This window comes from Nyctereutes procyonoides, unplaced genomic scaffold, assembly GCF_905146905.1.
Source record: "Nyctereutes procyonoides isolate TBG_1078 unplaced genomic scaffold, NYPRO_anot_genome, whole genome shotgun sequence".
Taxonomy (NCBI): Eukaryota; Metazoa; Chordata; class Mammalia; order Carnivora; family Canidae; genus Nyctereutes; species Nyctereutes procyonoides.
This window is the reverse complement of record NW_026575142.1, coordinates 26,338,723-26,355,017: the sequence shown is the minus strand read 5'-3', so window position 1 is coordinate 26,355,017 and position 16,295 is coordinate 26,338,723. Positions and strand designations below refer to the sequence as shown.

Here is a 16,295-nt window from a genome sequence, read left to right as displayed (position 1 = left end):
TACTCAGCACCAGCAGGCATTGGCTTTATGGTGTACCCCTACCTCGCCTTTGGGTTCCTTCTTTTGACAGATAGTCAAAGGAGAGGCAGCTGGGAAACTTGATGTCCTGGTTCAAGACCTCAGGGAGGTGGTTTCAAAAAGATTTCTGGCTTATCTCCAGTGGTGGAAGAGTAGCTCCTGAGTCTTGGGAATTGGTGGTGATGGGATCCTACAGTGACGATCAGGAAGTAGGGTGAGCAGCGAGGGTCACAGGAGGACCAGAGTGGGTGATGTTGCGGTTCACATAGATCTAGGATCTAAGAATTCCTGCTTCCTTCCCTCAGGGACAGAATGCTTGTGTGAATGTTTTTGTTTTGGAAGTTCTAGTGAGAGTTTCCTGATAATTTTGTGTTTTTCTTCAAATACCAATAACTTGGACATTTACTGATAAATCTTTATTTTCCCAAGTCTGTTAAAATCCCTTCAAGTATAGCTGGCCCTGGGTAGACTCAAATGACCTTTCTAATGTTGCCAACTTATTCATTGTGGGACCCACAGCTTTTCCATTCACAGCTTTGCTGGTTTTGAGTTGCCTTTGAAAGTCAAGCATGAGCCTATCTGCCTGTTTTAACCTTGCACCCTTACCCCAGTCTGTGCAGGGGGTGACTACCTTTTTCACCATGCCTCCTAACATGAAAAACAAGCACAGCGATGTGCTTTGAACTTGATGGTTTGGGTCACATCCCTTTTGAGTCTTGCACACAAAGATCTATAAAAATTAAGCTTCTGACTCAAATCCAAGCCTTGATTTTTCAGAGTCAGGAAGGCTTGGTAAGGACCAATTGGGTGTTACTTATCAGAGAGACTAGTTTGCTTCTGGAAAACTTTCTATATCTTTCCAGTTCTGCTGTCTATATATTAGAGCATGTAGAAGTTTTAATAGGGTAATGGGAAAAAAAAATAGGGTAATGACTTACCCTCCCTCCTCACCCATCCTCAGTTGCTTCTTAGTACACCCTGGAGGGGAGGAAGTGATGGGTGGGGAAGGAGTAATAGAGGACAGTTTATTATCTGAATGCTTGAGAACCAGCTATATCTTTTTCAGAGCTGATTTTAGCCAACATACGCCCTTTCTTTTGTACTCTCTATACTGTAATTGCGTCCTCTGTATTTTGTCATTGGATCTGCTTACCCTAGAATATCTAATTTCATGATAGTAAGCTTGTTTGTCCTTCAGTTCATTTAGGGGCTGAATACCAAGGAGAACCAGCTTCATCAGTGAGTCATGTTTCCAGTCCCATGACTATGGGTTGAGTTGTAGGAAGGTGGACCCTCTGCCATGTGGAGTGGAGCTGATGAGAGAAGAGATATATGATGCTAGGGGGAATGTTGAAGTAGTGTTACCCTTCCTTGGGTTGGTTCTCTTACTGGAGAGAAGTGGTGGGCAGCCAGGGAGTTCTGGAAATAACTTGTTCTGGAAAGAACTTTGGCATTTGAATCTGTTCTATGATCCCTATGTAAGACCCCGCTCCCTTGAGCTGAAATCATAGCTTCTTATGGATCATTCATACTTGGTTTTAATCTAATCTCAGGGGGCACCTGCTTGGCTCTGTTGTTTAAACGTCTGACTCTTGATTTCAGTTCACTTCATAATCTTAGGGTCCTGAGGTTGAGCCCTGCATTGGGCTCCATGCTCAGCAGGGAGTTCACTTGAGGATTCTCTCTCCCTCACCACTACCCCCCCCCCTCCTGTTCTCTCTCTCAAATAAATTAATAAGTCTTAAAAAAAAAATCTAATCTCAGATTGATGGCTTTCTGGACCCATTGGTAGGAGGGAAACTGGGCCAGTTGATAGGGGCCAGAAAGGGGTATGAGTTCACTGATACTTGAGTGGTTAAACTCGAATTTTCTCTCACACTGTAAAAAGTCATGAGTGGTAAAGAAAAAAAAAACTTAAAAAACAACATGCACATAAGATATATGGGAATTCTATTCTAAGGATGTAGTTCTTAGGAATTAATCTACCTGTAATGGATGATCTAAGTTAAGATTTTCTCTCTTCATTCCAGGAGGTGACTTTGGTCCAGAGACTTCCCCTCAAGTCCTACCCTCTGGCCATGGTGGCGACTTTTCTGTGAGTAGCCTTCCTGTAGCAGAGGACACCTACAGGGTGAGCTTGGCCAAAGGGGTCTCCATGTCTTTGCCTTCATCACCTCTGCTGCCTCGACAGTCTCACTCGGTGCAATCAAGATCAAATAAAAAATCTCCAGGTAAATAAGCAACAAAACACCCAAACTAGCTATTTTGGTTATATCTGTAATGCATGTATTGAAAGTAAGCAAAACCAGTGCTTATAAGGAATTTTCTGGGAGGTATTTTTCTTTGTCACAGTGATTTCTGGAAGAAGATCTTTAAAACAGAAAGTTATGGTTTGAATAGACTTCTCTCTTTAGCTCAACCTGTATACAAACTATTTTGATTGCTCAGGCTAGACTTTTACAAAGATACAAGATCTTATCAGTATTAATGTTAATCATTGGTCTGGTTTTCTTGGTCATAAATTAGGAAATGCCATAATCTAAACTCATTGTGGTGTGTTTAAGTTTTGTATTTTGGCAAAGGTAATCTGACAGCAGTCCATTTATTATTGCCAAGTGTTATATATACCGATATACTTTCTTTGATTACATCACCCAGCATTTGAACAACTATAAAATTTGTGAAAATTCACACTTGTAAAGGCGTGGGGGCAGGTCTTATGGATTACTTGTTTAAAATAGTTTGGCTTCCCTCATCATTACCAAGTTTTTGTACTTAACATTACCAGTGAAAACACAAATGTTACTTAACTTGAGCAGTTATGATTCAGATGTGAGGAAAGCCTTTCCAAAATGCTGATACCTGCAATCATAAGACTTTGCTCTTTTAGGTTTGCTGAGCATTTGTTTACTGAGGGCAGGAGAGTTTGGGGGCCTTTATTGATCGTAAGTGTAAGGATTCTTCTCATTTATACAGAAATGAGTTCAGAATTGGTCTAAAATGTGCCTTGGGGTTATAGAATTGGTATCTGTTTTTCTGGTTTCATAAGTACTTGTATTACTTGGGATATGACAGGCATTATTTCTGAATCATTTAGTGGACATCTGCAGTTTGTGTGGTGTCAAAATTAAGACGGCAGATCTTGAGGCTTTGAATGTTAGAAATGGTGCTATGAATTGGTGAGTGTCCAAAACCTTTTATTGTTCTAGAGCTTTCTTATTTTGGACAACATTGTTTACAATCCAGTCATTAGCTGGAACTTGGAAACCTTTTTGGTATGAAGCAATTTCCTGTGCCAAGGAATTTGACCTGTTTATCAGTATTTGGGGAAATTCCTGGAATGTCCTTCCTTCTCTTTGCATTTCCCTACCCCTATATCTCTTTGTTGGATTTCTTCCCTTCTTTCAAATCATGGTTCCCACAGTGCCTTTCTTGATGGTTAGCCCACTAGAATTACTCTTCTAATTACAGATTGTGTATAGCATTTTACTTTTTCCTTTATCAGCCATGTCATTTGTCCTTTTTCCTTGAATCAGTGTATTTATGTGCACCTTTGTGTCTGATGGGCATGGCTAGGCACGATGTCTTCTTTGAGTATACCTCATCTATATAAAACAGATAATAGAATTCTGAACCTGTCTGGATTCTTAAGGGCAGTTGAGGGTAATGCAAGGCTAAGTGCAGAGATAATGACCTTTGGTAGAATTTTTCCTCCTAAAGCCTGTGCTGCTGCAAATGAATTGATGCTGCTTGGGCCTTAGGCCTGGTGAATACCTAAGAGTCTAGGGAATATGCATTTCAGATAGAATTTTATTATTAGTGGAAGTTTGTTTTAGTGGGACTTGAATCTTTTTAAAAATTTTTTTAAATTTGATTTTTCCAGCTCTGTTGAGATACACTTGATGTGTTACATCATGTAAGTTTAAGGTGTACAGCATAGTGATTTTTTTATATGCATGTATAAATTGCAAAATGATGACAGTAAGGTTAATTAACACATCCATCACCTCATAGTTACAGTGGGTTTATTTAGTGGGGTTTTCGTGGGATGTTAGGTAGCAATGAATGGCATGGGAAGTATTGCTATCCGGGAAGGTCTTGAGGCCACAGGCTCTTACTGGTCAGAAATCCATGATGAGGCCTGGTCTCCTGTGTCCTGACCAAATTTGATATTTTTAGTTTTGAGAAAATATTCTATAGTTTGTTTTTCTCCATAGGAATAAAATTTATTTCTGTTAAATTCTTTGCAAGGCCTTATGAATAGAAGGGAGTAGGGGTGCAACACTAACAGTCTCTTAGTGGACTGAAGAGAATATTCTCCATATTTGATGCTTTGGGTCCAAATGAAATACACTCAGCAGATTCTTCTCTAACAGAGCCAGACTTGTGCATTGCCCAAATTTGTGCAGCAAATTAATGTCTCACAGTGGTGATTTGGCTTCATTATCTTGGCAATTTTAATTCAAAAGGAAAGCTAAGGGCAGAGATGCTTGCTTAAAAATGGCAGTGACTCAGAATACATCAGACAATAAACAATGTTTTTCCAGTGTCTAACGCACACAGGTTTCTGTTTAAGCCATATTGTTAGAAAAGTATCCAGAGACCTACTGTTCTACCTGCCTGTAAAATTGGTTGGCATATGGTTGTGAACGTGCATTGGATTTAAAAATAGCCATCTATTTAAAAACCTCACACTGTTGTTAATGATAATGGTAAATACAGTGTGGTGCTGTGCCCCGAGGTGCTGAGCCTTCCCCTGCACTCCCCTTACACCAGATCTTGTCATCTCTCAGACCCAGCTCTGAATTTCCTTGATGATTTCTGTTCTCATTTCTAAGATAAGACCCCTTTCTCTTTTAAGAAGGTGCATTATAAAAGAAAAAATTAAACCTGTTTTACTTGTTTGGATAGAAACTTTTCACTAATTGATGCTAATCAAGAAACTGTCAGGAACTGAAACTATTCTAGCAAAGGTCAAATACTATAAACCCCTGTAACAGGCATTCCACGTAGCTTGTTTTAATGGAAGTTTGTATTCTAATACAATAGGTGATTAGCTCTTGGGCCATGGGAACTCTGGGTCAGAGACAATTTCATTAACCTTGCAATAATGTGACCCTGCATTTTTCATGGTTGAGTTTCTTACATTCCACTTAGATCACTAGTTAATATAATTTACTCTCCTACTATCTTGCTCCATATATATATTTTTTTCACTTGTTAAAGATAGTTTTTGAGTATTGTTTCAAGTTTTTTTTTTTTTCTTGAATGTAAACTACATTTGCTGGTAAAGAAAACAAAAGGACCAGTCTCCATTAGAGTTAAGTGGTGATTGCAAGCATTTTTGGATTAAGAATTCATTAATATTTGCAATGTATCCTTTTGTCTTCCAGAGAAGAGCAAAGCCCATTTCCTGTGATTTATTTATTAGTCATATCATTAGTTATTTTATATTTGGATTATATTTCCCAAATCACTTTGGGCCCATTATGAAACACTCAAAAGGTGGGGCATGAACAGGAAGCAAGCTTTTAGAATACTATGATGGGGCATAGCAGTAGATGGTGGAAAGTGGGGGTGATCTGCTCTTTTCATCCTCACTTGTGGAAAGACTGAATAGTGCTGGCTAGTTGCACCTCTGCCGCTTCCAGTTCCGATTCCTCATGTAGTTTTGAAAACCTCTCTGGCTGTCTGTTTCTTTAAGGCAGAAACCTCAAAATGACAGGCTATAAAGTGGAAGTCATTCTGCCCTTTGATTCTTGGACCATAAGTTAATTGTCTGTTAAGGCCCTCTCTCGCCCCACAGAAGTGTTTCTTAAAGAAAATTAGCGTTTTTATTTAAAAAGATTCTTAAAATCTACTCCATCTAGACCTGAGACCATATGTACTGCCTCTTTTCATTTAATATTATATCATGAACAGTTTCCAGTTTGCTTGAAGAACTTGAAATTTAATGTCTTTTGTTCCAATGTCCCATGATTGATTTTTAACCAATTTCCATTTGTTAGATATTTGTTATTTTTCAGGTTTCTTAAAATTGTAGCATGAGCCAAGATATTTTGCTTTGTTTTGTGATTAAATGCCTATGAACTCAAAATTTTTTATTGTGGTAAAATACAAGTAACAAAATTTGCCATCTTAACTATTTTTAAATGGACAGACCAGTAGCATAAAGTACATTCACATTGTTGTGCAACCAGTCTCCAGAGTTCCTGATGTGAATGGTTTTGTCCCGTAATTTTTACCCACATCTGATGTCATAAGAGTGGCAAGTTCCCAGAAGTGGAATTATTGAACTAAATGGGTTGCATTTTTAAAGATTCTTGATGCATATTGCCCACTTTCCAGAAAAGCTGTATTGATTTCACATTCCCTCCTGCATTCTTTGAGAGGCTTCTTTTTGAAGTTAACCGTCTACTGGGAATGGTCTTAGATGGATAGTGCTACTGAGGTCCGAATTAGTAAGAAGGGGCTGAGAGAAGTCCTCCTGTCACCTTCCTCTTTTGAACTTCCCTTCTGTCTGCACTTCTTAGACCATTCCCGTTTTCTTTCTTTCCATGTTACTGTGTCAGGGGAATTATTACAGCTGAGTCAGATCAAGTTCATGGTCAGAAAAACACTCAGCTGGCTTCCAGTTTTAGCTACAACCACACTCTGTTATGTGGGGAAGGTCATAGACATTTTATTTTTTCTTTTTTTAAAGATTTTATTTTTAAGTAATCTCTACACTCAAGATGGGGCTCAAAATTCACAACCCCGAGATCAAGAGTCGCACACTCCTCTAGCTGAGCCAGCCAGGTAGGTGCCCAGAATCATAGACACTTTAGAGTTAGTGAAGCCTCCAGACCAGGTCAGGCCATCCGTGCTGGCCTCTTTGCAGGTATGGGAGGGATGGAACTTGCCCCAGTATGTAAGTTACTGGTAGAGCCTTGTACTGAGCCCAGGTCCCCAGCATGTCTCTGATGCCAGTCTGTGTTGTACTTACTGCTTGTACACTGTGGACACATGAGCTGTAATGATGTGGGTTTGTGTTCTGGTTGCATGCCCACAGGGAGGCCATGAGCGTAATGTGCCCACGTGCATTGAGTGAGGCATTTTTGGGGGTGGGAGGAGAGTAACCCAGGAAATGCACAGTCCCAGCACAAACCTGCTTATAGCATTGGCCAGTTTTAGGCTTTGCTTTCACCTAAGTGGTCAGGGCCACAATTAGGGCTCTGACTTTCAGCAAGGACAGTTCCTCATGCTGCTGTGGTGAATACGAAAACATTCTTTGTTTCCTCCTGGAGACCTGTTATGCTCCTCCAAGGAGTAGGCGCCTGCCTGGACCTCACTGCCATGGCCAGCTGTGACCCGGACACACACTTTCTGTTGTTCTTTGCTCACATATAGAACCCATGTGCATGCCTTTGCTCCACTGTGAACCTGAGGACCTGCTGGGTGCCACTGACTTCCCCATCTGTGGTTCAGGTTCAGCTGTATACAATTTGTGCCTTGGACTCACCCTAGAGCTTTAAAGAGTACTGATGCTTGAGTTCTACCTTCAGAGATTCTGACTGAATGCACAGAAGTATGGCCTGGGCATTGGGATTGGAAAGAAAAAAAAAGGTTCCCAGGTGATTCTAATATGTAGCAAAGTTTGAGAACCACCCATAAGGATTTATATGATAGTCACATATTATTTTTTAATGAAGGTAAATACACTGATATTATGTTTATTTTTTAAATCTTGGAAATAATACTTGAGGAGGAAAACACTTATAAAAATATACTAAATATAGATAGAGTAAATCTTGATTTTCTTGTACCCCCAGAAAGACACTTGGTTTATTAGGTAACACTTGGTTAAATGTCTTTCCTGCTCTGTTTTGTAGTACATAGGTGATGGATTTGCCCATTTGCCTGAGCACAGGTCATGAACCTGAGCACAGGTTCCCAGTTTTCCACCAAATGAAGAACATTCTTGTATATTAGTATTTAATTTAGAGATTAGTATCTCTAATATTTTCATTGGATAGACTTATGCAAGTGGGGTTACTGGGTGGAAACTAACATTGGGGATGGATTGTGATATACTTACTGGTCATTTGTACTTTTTTTCTTTGGTGAGTTTTTTGTGGTATTTGTCTTCTTTTCTGCTTGGGCAGTATGCATTTCTTACCAAATCACAGCTTTCCTGTTGTTTGTTTGAAAGCTATCACTTATGTATGTCACTAAAACATTTTTACAGATCATCATTTTCCATTTAATTAGGTTTATAAGTGTTTTATGTCCCACAAAAGTTTTTTTGTTCTCTCAGTTCAAATTTGCATCCTTTTGCATTGTGATTTATCCCATTGCATTTTTAAAAAACAGCTTTACTGTGATATATCACATACCATATAATTCACCCATTTAAAGTTTACAGTTCAGCGTTTTTAGCATTTTCACAGAGTTCTGCAACCATGGCCACAATCTAATTTTAGAACCTTTTTATCTCCCTTAAAAAAAAACAAAAAACAAAAAAAAAAAAACAAACCCATTCACATTAGCAATTACTCCACATTCCTCCCTACCTCCCTCCCCCTCTCCCTAATCCACCATCCCCAGCCCTCAGCAAACAGTAATCTACTTTCTGTCTCTGTGACTCGCTTATTCCAGGCATTTCATATAAATGGAATCCTGTAACATGTGGGCCCTTGTGACCAACTTCTTTCATATAATAGTGTTTTGTAGGTTCATCCACATTGAAGTAGGTATCAGTACTTCATTCCATTTTATTACCTAATATTTTATTGAATGCATATATCACCTTTAAAAATCCTTTCTTCAGTATATGAGCATTTGGGTTTCTACTTTTTGGTTATTATGAATAATGCTTTTAACATTTGTGTGTGCATGTTGGTGTGTATATATCTTTTCATTTCTTGGGAGTATATACCTAGGAATAGAATTGCTGGATCATATGATAACTGTATATTTAACATTTTGAAGCACTGCCAATGTGTTATCCAAAGTTTTGCATTGTTTTGTTCTCCCACCAGCAGAGTACAGGATTTCCGGTTTCTCCACATTCTTGTCAACGCTTGTCTTTGTCAGTCTTTTTACTGTCATCCTACTATGTGTGAACTGGCATCTCCTTGTAGTTTTATTACTAAGTTGTAAGAATTCTTTTCATATTCTAATTACAAGTTATGCAATATTCAAATTTACTTGTATTGTGTGGGTTGTCTTTTTCACTTTCCTGATACTGTTGTTACAAGCAGGAGTTTTTTTTTTTTTTTTTTTTTTAAGATTTTATTTACTTATTTATGAGAGAACACAGAAGGGCAGAGACATAAAGGGAGAAGCAGGCTCCTCACAGGGATCTCGGTGCAGGACTGGATCCCCAGACCAGAGATCACACCCTGAGCTGAAGGTAGATGCTCAACCGCTGAGCCACCCAAGTGTCCCTCAAGCAGAAGTTTTTAACTTTGATGTAGTCTGGTTTATTTTGGTGCTGTCCTTTTGATGCCACTATTGCCTAATCCAGAGTCACAAAGACTTATGCCTATGTTTTCTTAAAAGAGAGGAAAGGGATCCTAGATTCCCCTTTGAGCTAATTTTTTTCATGCATGTTGTGAGGTAGGGGCCAACTTCATTCTCTTACCTGTGGTTTATCCAGTTGTCCTGGCGCCATTTACTCAAGAGACCATCTTTTCCCCATTGAATGGCCTTTGACCAAGTACACTGCTATGCTCTAAACCAGTCCTAGATTCCACTTCTTCCTCTGCTTATTCCCCTCCCGGTGCCTGAGGTCAGAACTTCTTCTGTCAGAGTTGACCTCATGTGTGGCTTACATCTTTTGCTTTGTCCAGCCTTCCTGTGTCTCTCCTTTTCCCTGTATGAGAAATAACTTTTTCCAAACACCTGTAGCACAGTGCTTTCTCCTCCCTCTGCATAGTCATTCATTGCAGGTCTCTGCCCTGACGTTCTGAGAGCTCCTTGTCTTTGGTTCTTGTCTTTGTTTCCCCACAGGAGCCTTGAAAATAGGATCTGATCACTTCTTTCAACTGAAAGGGGGCATAGGTATGTACGTGTTAAAATGGATAGGAGTTTAGTAATTGGCAGTCATTGGCCCCATGTGATTGGTTGAATAATACTAATGGACACATAAACAATTTCAATGTAACCATATCTTACATTTACTTTATAAAGCTAGAAACAGCTTCCTCCTCCATATCTAGAGAGAACTGATTCTTTAATTAAGGGCCTACTTCTCTCTCAGGGCTTTGCTATTGTTAGGCAGTGAGTAAAGGGGAATATGTTTTCAGCTGGGTTGGTCACCAGGGACCTTCTCAACTCTGCTTTTCTCTTTCCTTTTCTCTTTCCTTTTCCTTTCCTTTTCCTTCCCTTTTCCTTCCCTTTCCCCCTTCCCTTTCCCTTTCCCCTTCCCTTTCCCTTTCCCCCTTCCCCTTCCCCTTCCCCTTCCCCCTTCCCCTTCCCCCTTCCCCTTCCCCTTCCTTTTGTTTATTCAAGAGAATGGGAGAGAGAGCATGGGGGCGGGGGAGGAGAAGCAGGCTCCTGATTTGGGGCATGATCCTAGGACCCTGGGATCATGACCTGAGCCTAAGGCAGACGGTAACCTAACCGATGGAGCCACCCAGGTGCCCCTCAATCCTACTTTTCTATGCTCCTGTCACTCTCCCATTTTCTCAGGCTCTTGGCATCTTTGCTGCATGTTTCCCACCGCCTGTGGTTAATGCTGACTGGAGGCTTTATCCAGTCACACTCTACAGCAGTATCAACTGCTCCCTGTGGTGGTGTCAGATGGCGGCTAGAACAAACCCAGTGCCATGCTCAGAAATGAGCCTCTTTACCTCAAGAAAACAGATGGGGGCAGGGATAGCAGTGGTGGGTGGCAATGTCTTCTTTTTGATAATTTCTGATTCTCAGAGAGGCAGAGACGTCACGGAAGCCCGCAGAAGCTATCGTACCTGTATCTAACACTGATGAACGTTACCGTAAAGTAGAAATAGACAGGAAGGAAAGATTGATGTTCCAGCTTGAATCCCCCAGCTTGTTGTGAAACAAATCTGTGTGTGTGTGTCGGCAGGAATGGGCTGGCTGTGTTCCAGGTGGAGGGGCAAGGGTGTGCGGAGTCTGGCATCGGGGAGCTGAAGAGAACACAGAGTGGTGATCTCTAGAGGAGCGCTCAGTAAAGACCAGAGTGCTTTACAAAGGGAAAACCAGGACCATAGGGAAAATCTTCACCATCCGGGCCTGGAGTGTTAAACCAGTAAGCTTTGCCTCTGGTGGCTTACTGAGAGTGGCTAGCCAACAGTTACACGTGGAATCCTTTGTACAAGCGTTCTGAGAAATAAAATTTAGGAAACTTCCTCTGAGGAGGTGTGACTTTCTTGTCTCTTCCATCACCAACCAAGTCCTCCTTTATTGGTCAAAGATCCTAAGTGATAGTTAATGAACTTAGGCTTACTATTAATAGAATTTTTAAAAGAGCTGTTCATAGTAAAATTAAGTGAAATGTTTGGAGATTTCTCATACCCCTGCCCTACCACCGCCCCGATGCCACAGCCTCCCCATTATTGACATCCCCCATCCCAGTGCGGTGTTTGTCACAACCAGTGAACCTACAGCGGCATGCCATCATCACCCAAAATCCAAAGTTTACTTTCTTATGTTAGGCATTCTGTGGGTTTGGAAAAACATATAATGACATGTATCCATCATTATGGTATCATATAGGGTATTTTCACTGCCCTAAAAATCCTTTGTGCTCCCTCCTTTCCATCCACGCACCTCACCTTTGTAATTACAGTCTCCATAGTTTTCCCTTTGCTGGAAGGTCATAGAGTTGGCATCATATAGTATACTGGCTTTTTCACTTAGTAATTATGCATTTAAGGTTCCTCTACATCTTTTTAGTGGTGAATAATACTCTACTGTCTGAATGCACCACAGTTTAGTTATCCCTTCACATCCTGAACCTCTTGGTTGTTTTTAGGTTTGGCAGTTAGTAATAGAACCTCTGTAAATAGCAGTGTGCCAGTTTTTGTGTGGAAATCAGTTTTTAATACTTTTAGGTGAGTACCAAGAAGCATGATTGATGGATCATATGGTAAAAGTATGTTTGGTTTTATAAAAAATTGATAAACCTTTCAAAGTGGCTATACCATTTTGTATTCCCACAGTCAATGAATAAAAATGCCTGTTTTACATCCTCGCTTGCATTTGGTGTTGTCAGTTTTTTGGATTTTGGCCATTCTAATAGGTGTAAAAATAAGGTGGTCTCTTATTATTTTTTTTTAAGATTTTATTTATCATGAGAAACACAGAGAGGCAGAGACATAGGCAGAGGGAGAATCAGACTCCCTGCGGGTAGCCCGATGAGGGATTTGATTCCAGGACCCTGGGATCACGACCTGAGCCAAAGGCAGATGCTCAACCACTGAGCCACCCAGGTGCCCCTTTTAGTGTTTTAATTTGTAGTTTCCTAGTGACATATATTGTGGAGCATCTTTTCATTGCATATTTTCCACCTGTGTATCTTCTTGGTGATCTGTTAAGGCTTGGCACATTTAAAAAATCAAGTTGTTTGTTTTCTCGAGTTTTAAGAGTTCTTTGTATATTTTGGATTATAGTCCTTTATCAGATATGTCTTTTGCAAATATTTTCTCCTAGTTTGTGGCTTGTCTTATTTTTTTAACATTGTCTTTTGCAGAAAAGTATTTAGTTTTAATGAATTTCAGCTCATCAGTTATTTCTTTTATGAATTGGGATTGTATCTAAACAATGATTGACATAGTCAAGGTCACTAGGATTTCTTTTATGTTATAGGAATTTTATAGTTTAGCCTTTTACATTCAGGTGTGTGATCCATTTTGAGTTAATTTTTGTGAAGGGTGTAATGCCAGTGTCTGGATTTAATTTCCTGCATATGAATGTCCAGACACTCCAGCACCATTTATTGAGGAGACTTTGCTCCATTATATTGCCCTTACTCCTTTGTTAAAGATAAGTTGACTATATTTATGTGGTTCTGTTTCATTGAGCTATATGTCTATTCCTTTTATAAAGAATTATTTTTAGAGAGAGCACAAGCAGGAAGGGAGGGAAGGGGCAGACAGAGGGAAAGAGTCTTAAGCAGACTCTGTGCTGAGCAGGAATCTGGCATAGGGCTCAATCTCACAACCCTAAGATCATGATCTGAGCTGAAATCCAGTTGGATGCTTAACCAGCTGCACCACCCAGGTGCCCCTAGGTATTTGTCTGTTTTTATGCCAATACCACATGGTCTTGATTCCTTTAACTTTATAGTAAATGTTGAAGTCAGATTGTGTCAGTACTCCCAACTTGGTTCTTCTCCTTCAAAGTTATATTGGCTATTTCAGGTCTTTTGCCTTTCCACATAAGCTTAGAATCAGTTGGTTAATATCTACAAAATAACTTGCTGGGATTTTGACTAAGAATACATTGAACCGGGGCAGGCTGGGTGGCTCAGCAGTTTAGTGTCACCCTCAGCCCAGGGTGTGATCATGGAGACCTGGGATTGAGTCCCATGTTGGGCTCCCTGTGTGGAGCCTGCTTCTCCCTATGCCTGTGTCTCTCCCTCTCTCTCTCTGTGTGTCTCTCATGAATAAATAAAATCTTAAAAAAAAATAGATTGAACCTATAGATAATGTTGGGAAAAATTGGCATCTTGACAATGTAGAGTCTTCCCTTCCATGAATATGGAATATCCACTTGGTTTGTTCTTTGATTCCTTTTATTAGCATTGCTTAGTTTTCTTCATGTGGATCTTTTACATATTTTGTTTATACTGAAGGATTTCACTTTTTGAGGTACAAATGCAAATAGTACTGTTTTTAGTTTCAAATTCCACTTGTTCATTACTGGTAATTGGTTTTTGTATATTCTGTATCCTACAAGCTTGCTATAATACCTGTTTCAGGAATTTTTTGGTCCGTTATTTTGGATTTTCTCCATAGATGATCTTGCCATCTGTAGAAAAAGTTTTATTTCTTCTTTGCCAATCTATATGCCTTATCTTTTCTTGTCTTACTGCATGAGCTAGGACTTCGAGGGCAATGTTGAAAAGGACTGATGAGAGAGGATATCCTTGCCATGTTCCTGATCTTGGTCAGAAAGCTTCTTGTTTCTACCATTAAGTATAATATTAGAGTTTTTGTAGATATTCTTTATCAAGTTGAAGAAGTTCCCCTCTATTCCTAGTTGACTGAGAGTTTTTTTTTTTTTATCATGAATGGGTGTTGGATTTTACCATGAATTTTCTCCATCTATTGATATGATCATGTGATTTTGCTTCTTTAGCCTAGGGATATGATGGATCAACTTTCTGATGTTGAACCAGCCTTGCACACCTGGGATCAATCCCACTTGCCTGTGATAAATAATTATTTTAATTTATTTTAAGATTTATTTATTTTAGAGAGAGAGAGCAAGAGAATGAGAGATGTGAGTGCACACACACAGCAGGAGGAGCAGAGGGAGAGAGAACCTAAATTCTAGACCCTGTGCTCAGTGCAGAGCCTGATGTGGGACCTGATCTCATGACCTGAGTCGAAACCAAGAGTCAGATGCTCAACTGATTATACCACTCAGGCACCCCTGTAAATATTTTTATACATTCTTGGATTTGATTTGCTAATATTTTGAGGATTTTTGCATCTGTATTTATGAAAGCTATGGATCCATAGTCTTCTTGTACTGTTTTTGTCTGGTTTTGGTGTTAGATGATGCTGGCTTTATAGAATCAGAATGAGTTAGGAAATATTCCTTTTACTTCTATCTTCTGCAAGAGATTGTAGAGGACCAGTGTGATCTCTTCCTTAAATTTCAGTAGAATTCACCCATGAACCCATCAGGGCCTGGTGCTTTTCTAATTTGGAAGGTTATTTGTCAATTCAATTTCTTTAATAGCCGTAGGCCTATTCAGATTGAGCTCACTTTTTGAAAAGCTTAATGTATTATCTGCCATCAGTGAGACACTTGTGAGACTCTGGTTTTAGCTAACTAAAATATTAATGATCCTAATAGGTGCAGAAATCTCTGTCCACCCCAATCTTGGGCAGTTTGGAACTGGATTCACCTCCTATTTGGTGTGCTTGCATAGGTTATAGGTATTTCCGTATCTGGGAGATGGGGGTAATAATAGTGCTTCTCTTTATAGGGTAACTGAAATTTAAATGAAATGTAGACTGTGAATTGTAGGGCCTGATACACAAGCTGTTCCGTGGTGGTGGTTGTTTCAGGGTAGTCATCTGCCTTTGAGCCCATCTTCATTTTTCTTTGTCTGACTTGGTGGCCAGGAATGGATTCCCACAGTATCAGTTCTCTCAATTCTCCATCCTCAGCCAGGTGTGTCTCCCCGATCCCCAAGGGATTTAATCTTCTGATATCTGTGTTTTCTGGCAAGCATGTGTCCTCTTGATGGGCAGCAGGCTTTATTCTCTGTGAAGAGGACATGAAAGCAGTATAAGGCAGTGACTGACCCACTGACTGGGTTCCAATTCCAGCTTTGCCACCAACTACTTGTATTATTCATCTCTTGTTTTGCATGAGATTTGTTCAAAGTGATTAAGATTATGCCTGTAAAACTGCCCTGTAAAGGAAGCCAGCTCTTAAGAGCTGTGATGTAAGTGTAAAGGTTTAAGAAAGCACTTCTGAGCAGGAAAGAAATCTGAGCAAAGGTAGAATGTGTGATGGCGCCTTGCCTCAGTGATCTGTGAAGCTCCTGTGAGCTTCGTATGAAAACAAGAGCAAGTGATTCCTGAAGCTGATAGAGAGTAAGTGCACTAGAGTGGTCCACACTTGCTTACCAGGCAGTGGGAGCAAAACTTCAATGGAAGCTGAGAGAACACTTAGATATCCAAAGCACAGTTACAAAGTTGCCCCTTATGTAGGTAAATGATAAATTTGGCACTTAAGGCAGAAATCTTTGTATCTGGTTACTCTTGAACATCCCTGAAATTGCTTATAAATGTATATGCAGACAGACATACTCCCTCTGGATGAGTCATTTTTCTTCTGCCATTCAACACAGATGATTGTTTATTTGGATGTGCCAGATGAAGTAGGTAGCTTGCTATGCCAGAAATATGTACCTTATACACAGTATCCCATTATGTGATGGTATGTAGACGCTGAGAGTGCTAAGGGAACAGTAGATGCGTGTGTCTCATCCTCTAGAACCTTTCCCCCACCTTGTGGAGCACATGTAGTTGAATGCAGTTGAAGTAGTTTGTGCTCAGGTCATAACTCCTTTGTAACACTGGAGAGAA

At 40.0% G+C, this 16,295-nt stretch overlaps 1 protein-coding gene across 3 annotated transcripts in view; it reads left to right on the top strand.

The window, feature by feature from the left end:
* Window positions 1-16,295, top strand: part of TANC1 (tetratricopeptide repeat, ankyrin repeat and coiled-coil containing 1) — a 226,906-nt gene that overhangs the window by 101,902 nt on the left and 108,709 nt on the right. For all 3 annotated transcript variants that reach the window (XM_055307799.1, XM_055307801.1, XM_055307800.1), the window contains exon 4: window positions 2,049-2,249. In XM_055307799.1, the coding sequence (XP_055163774.1) occupies window positions 2,049-2,249 (201 nt within the window). The remainder of the gene's footprint in view (window positions 1-2,048; window positions 2,250-16,295) is intronic.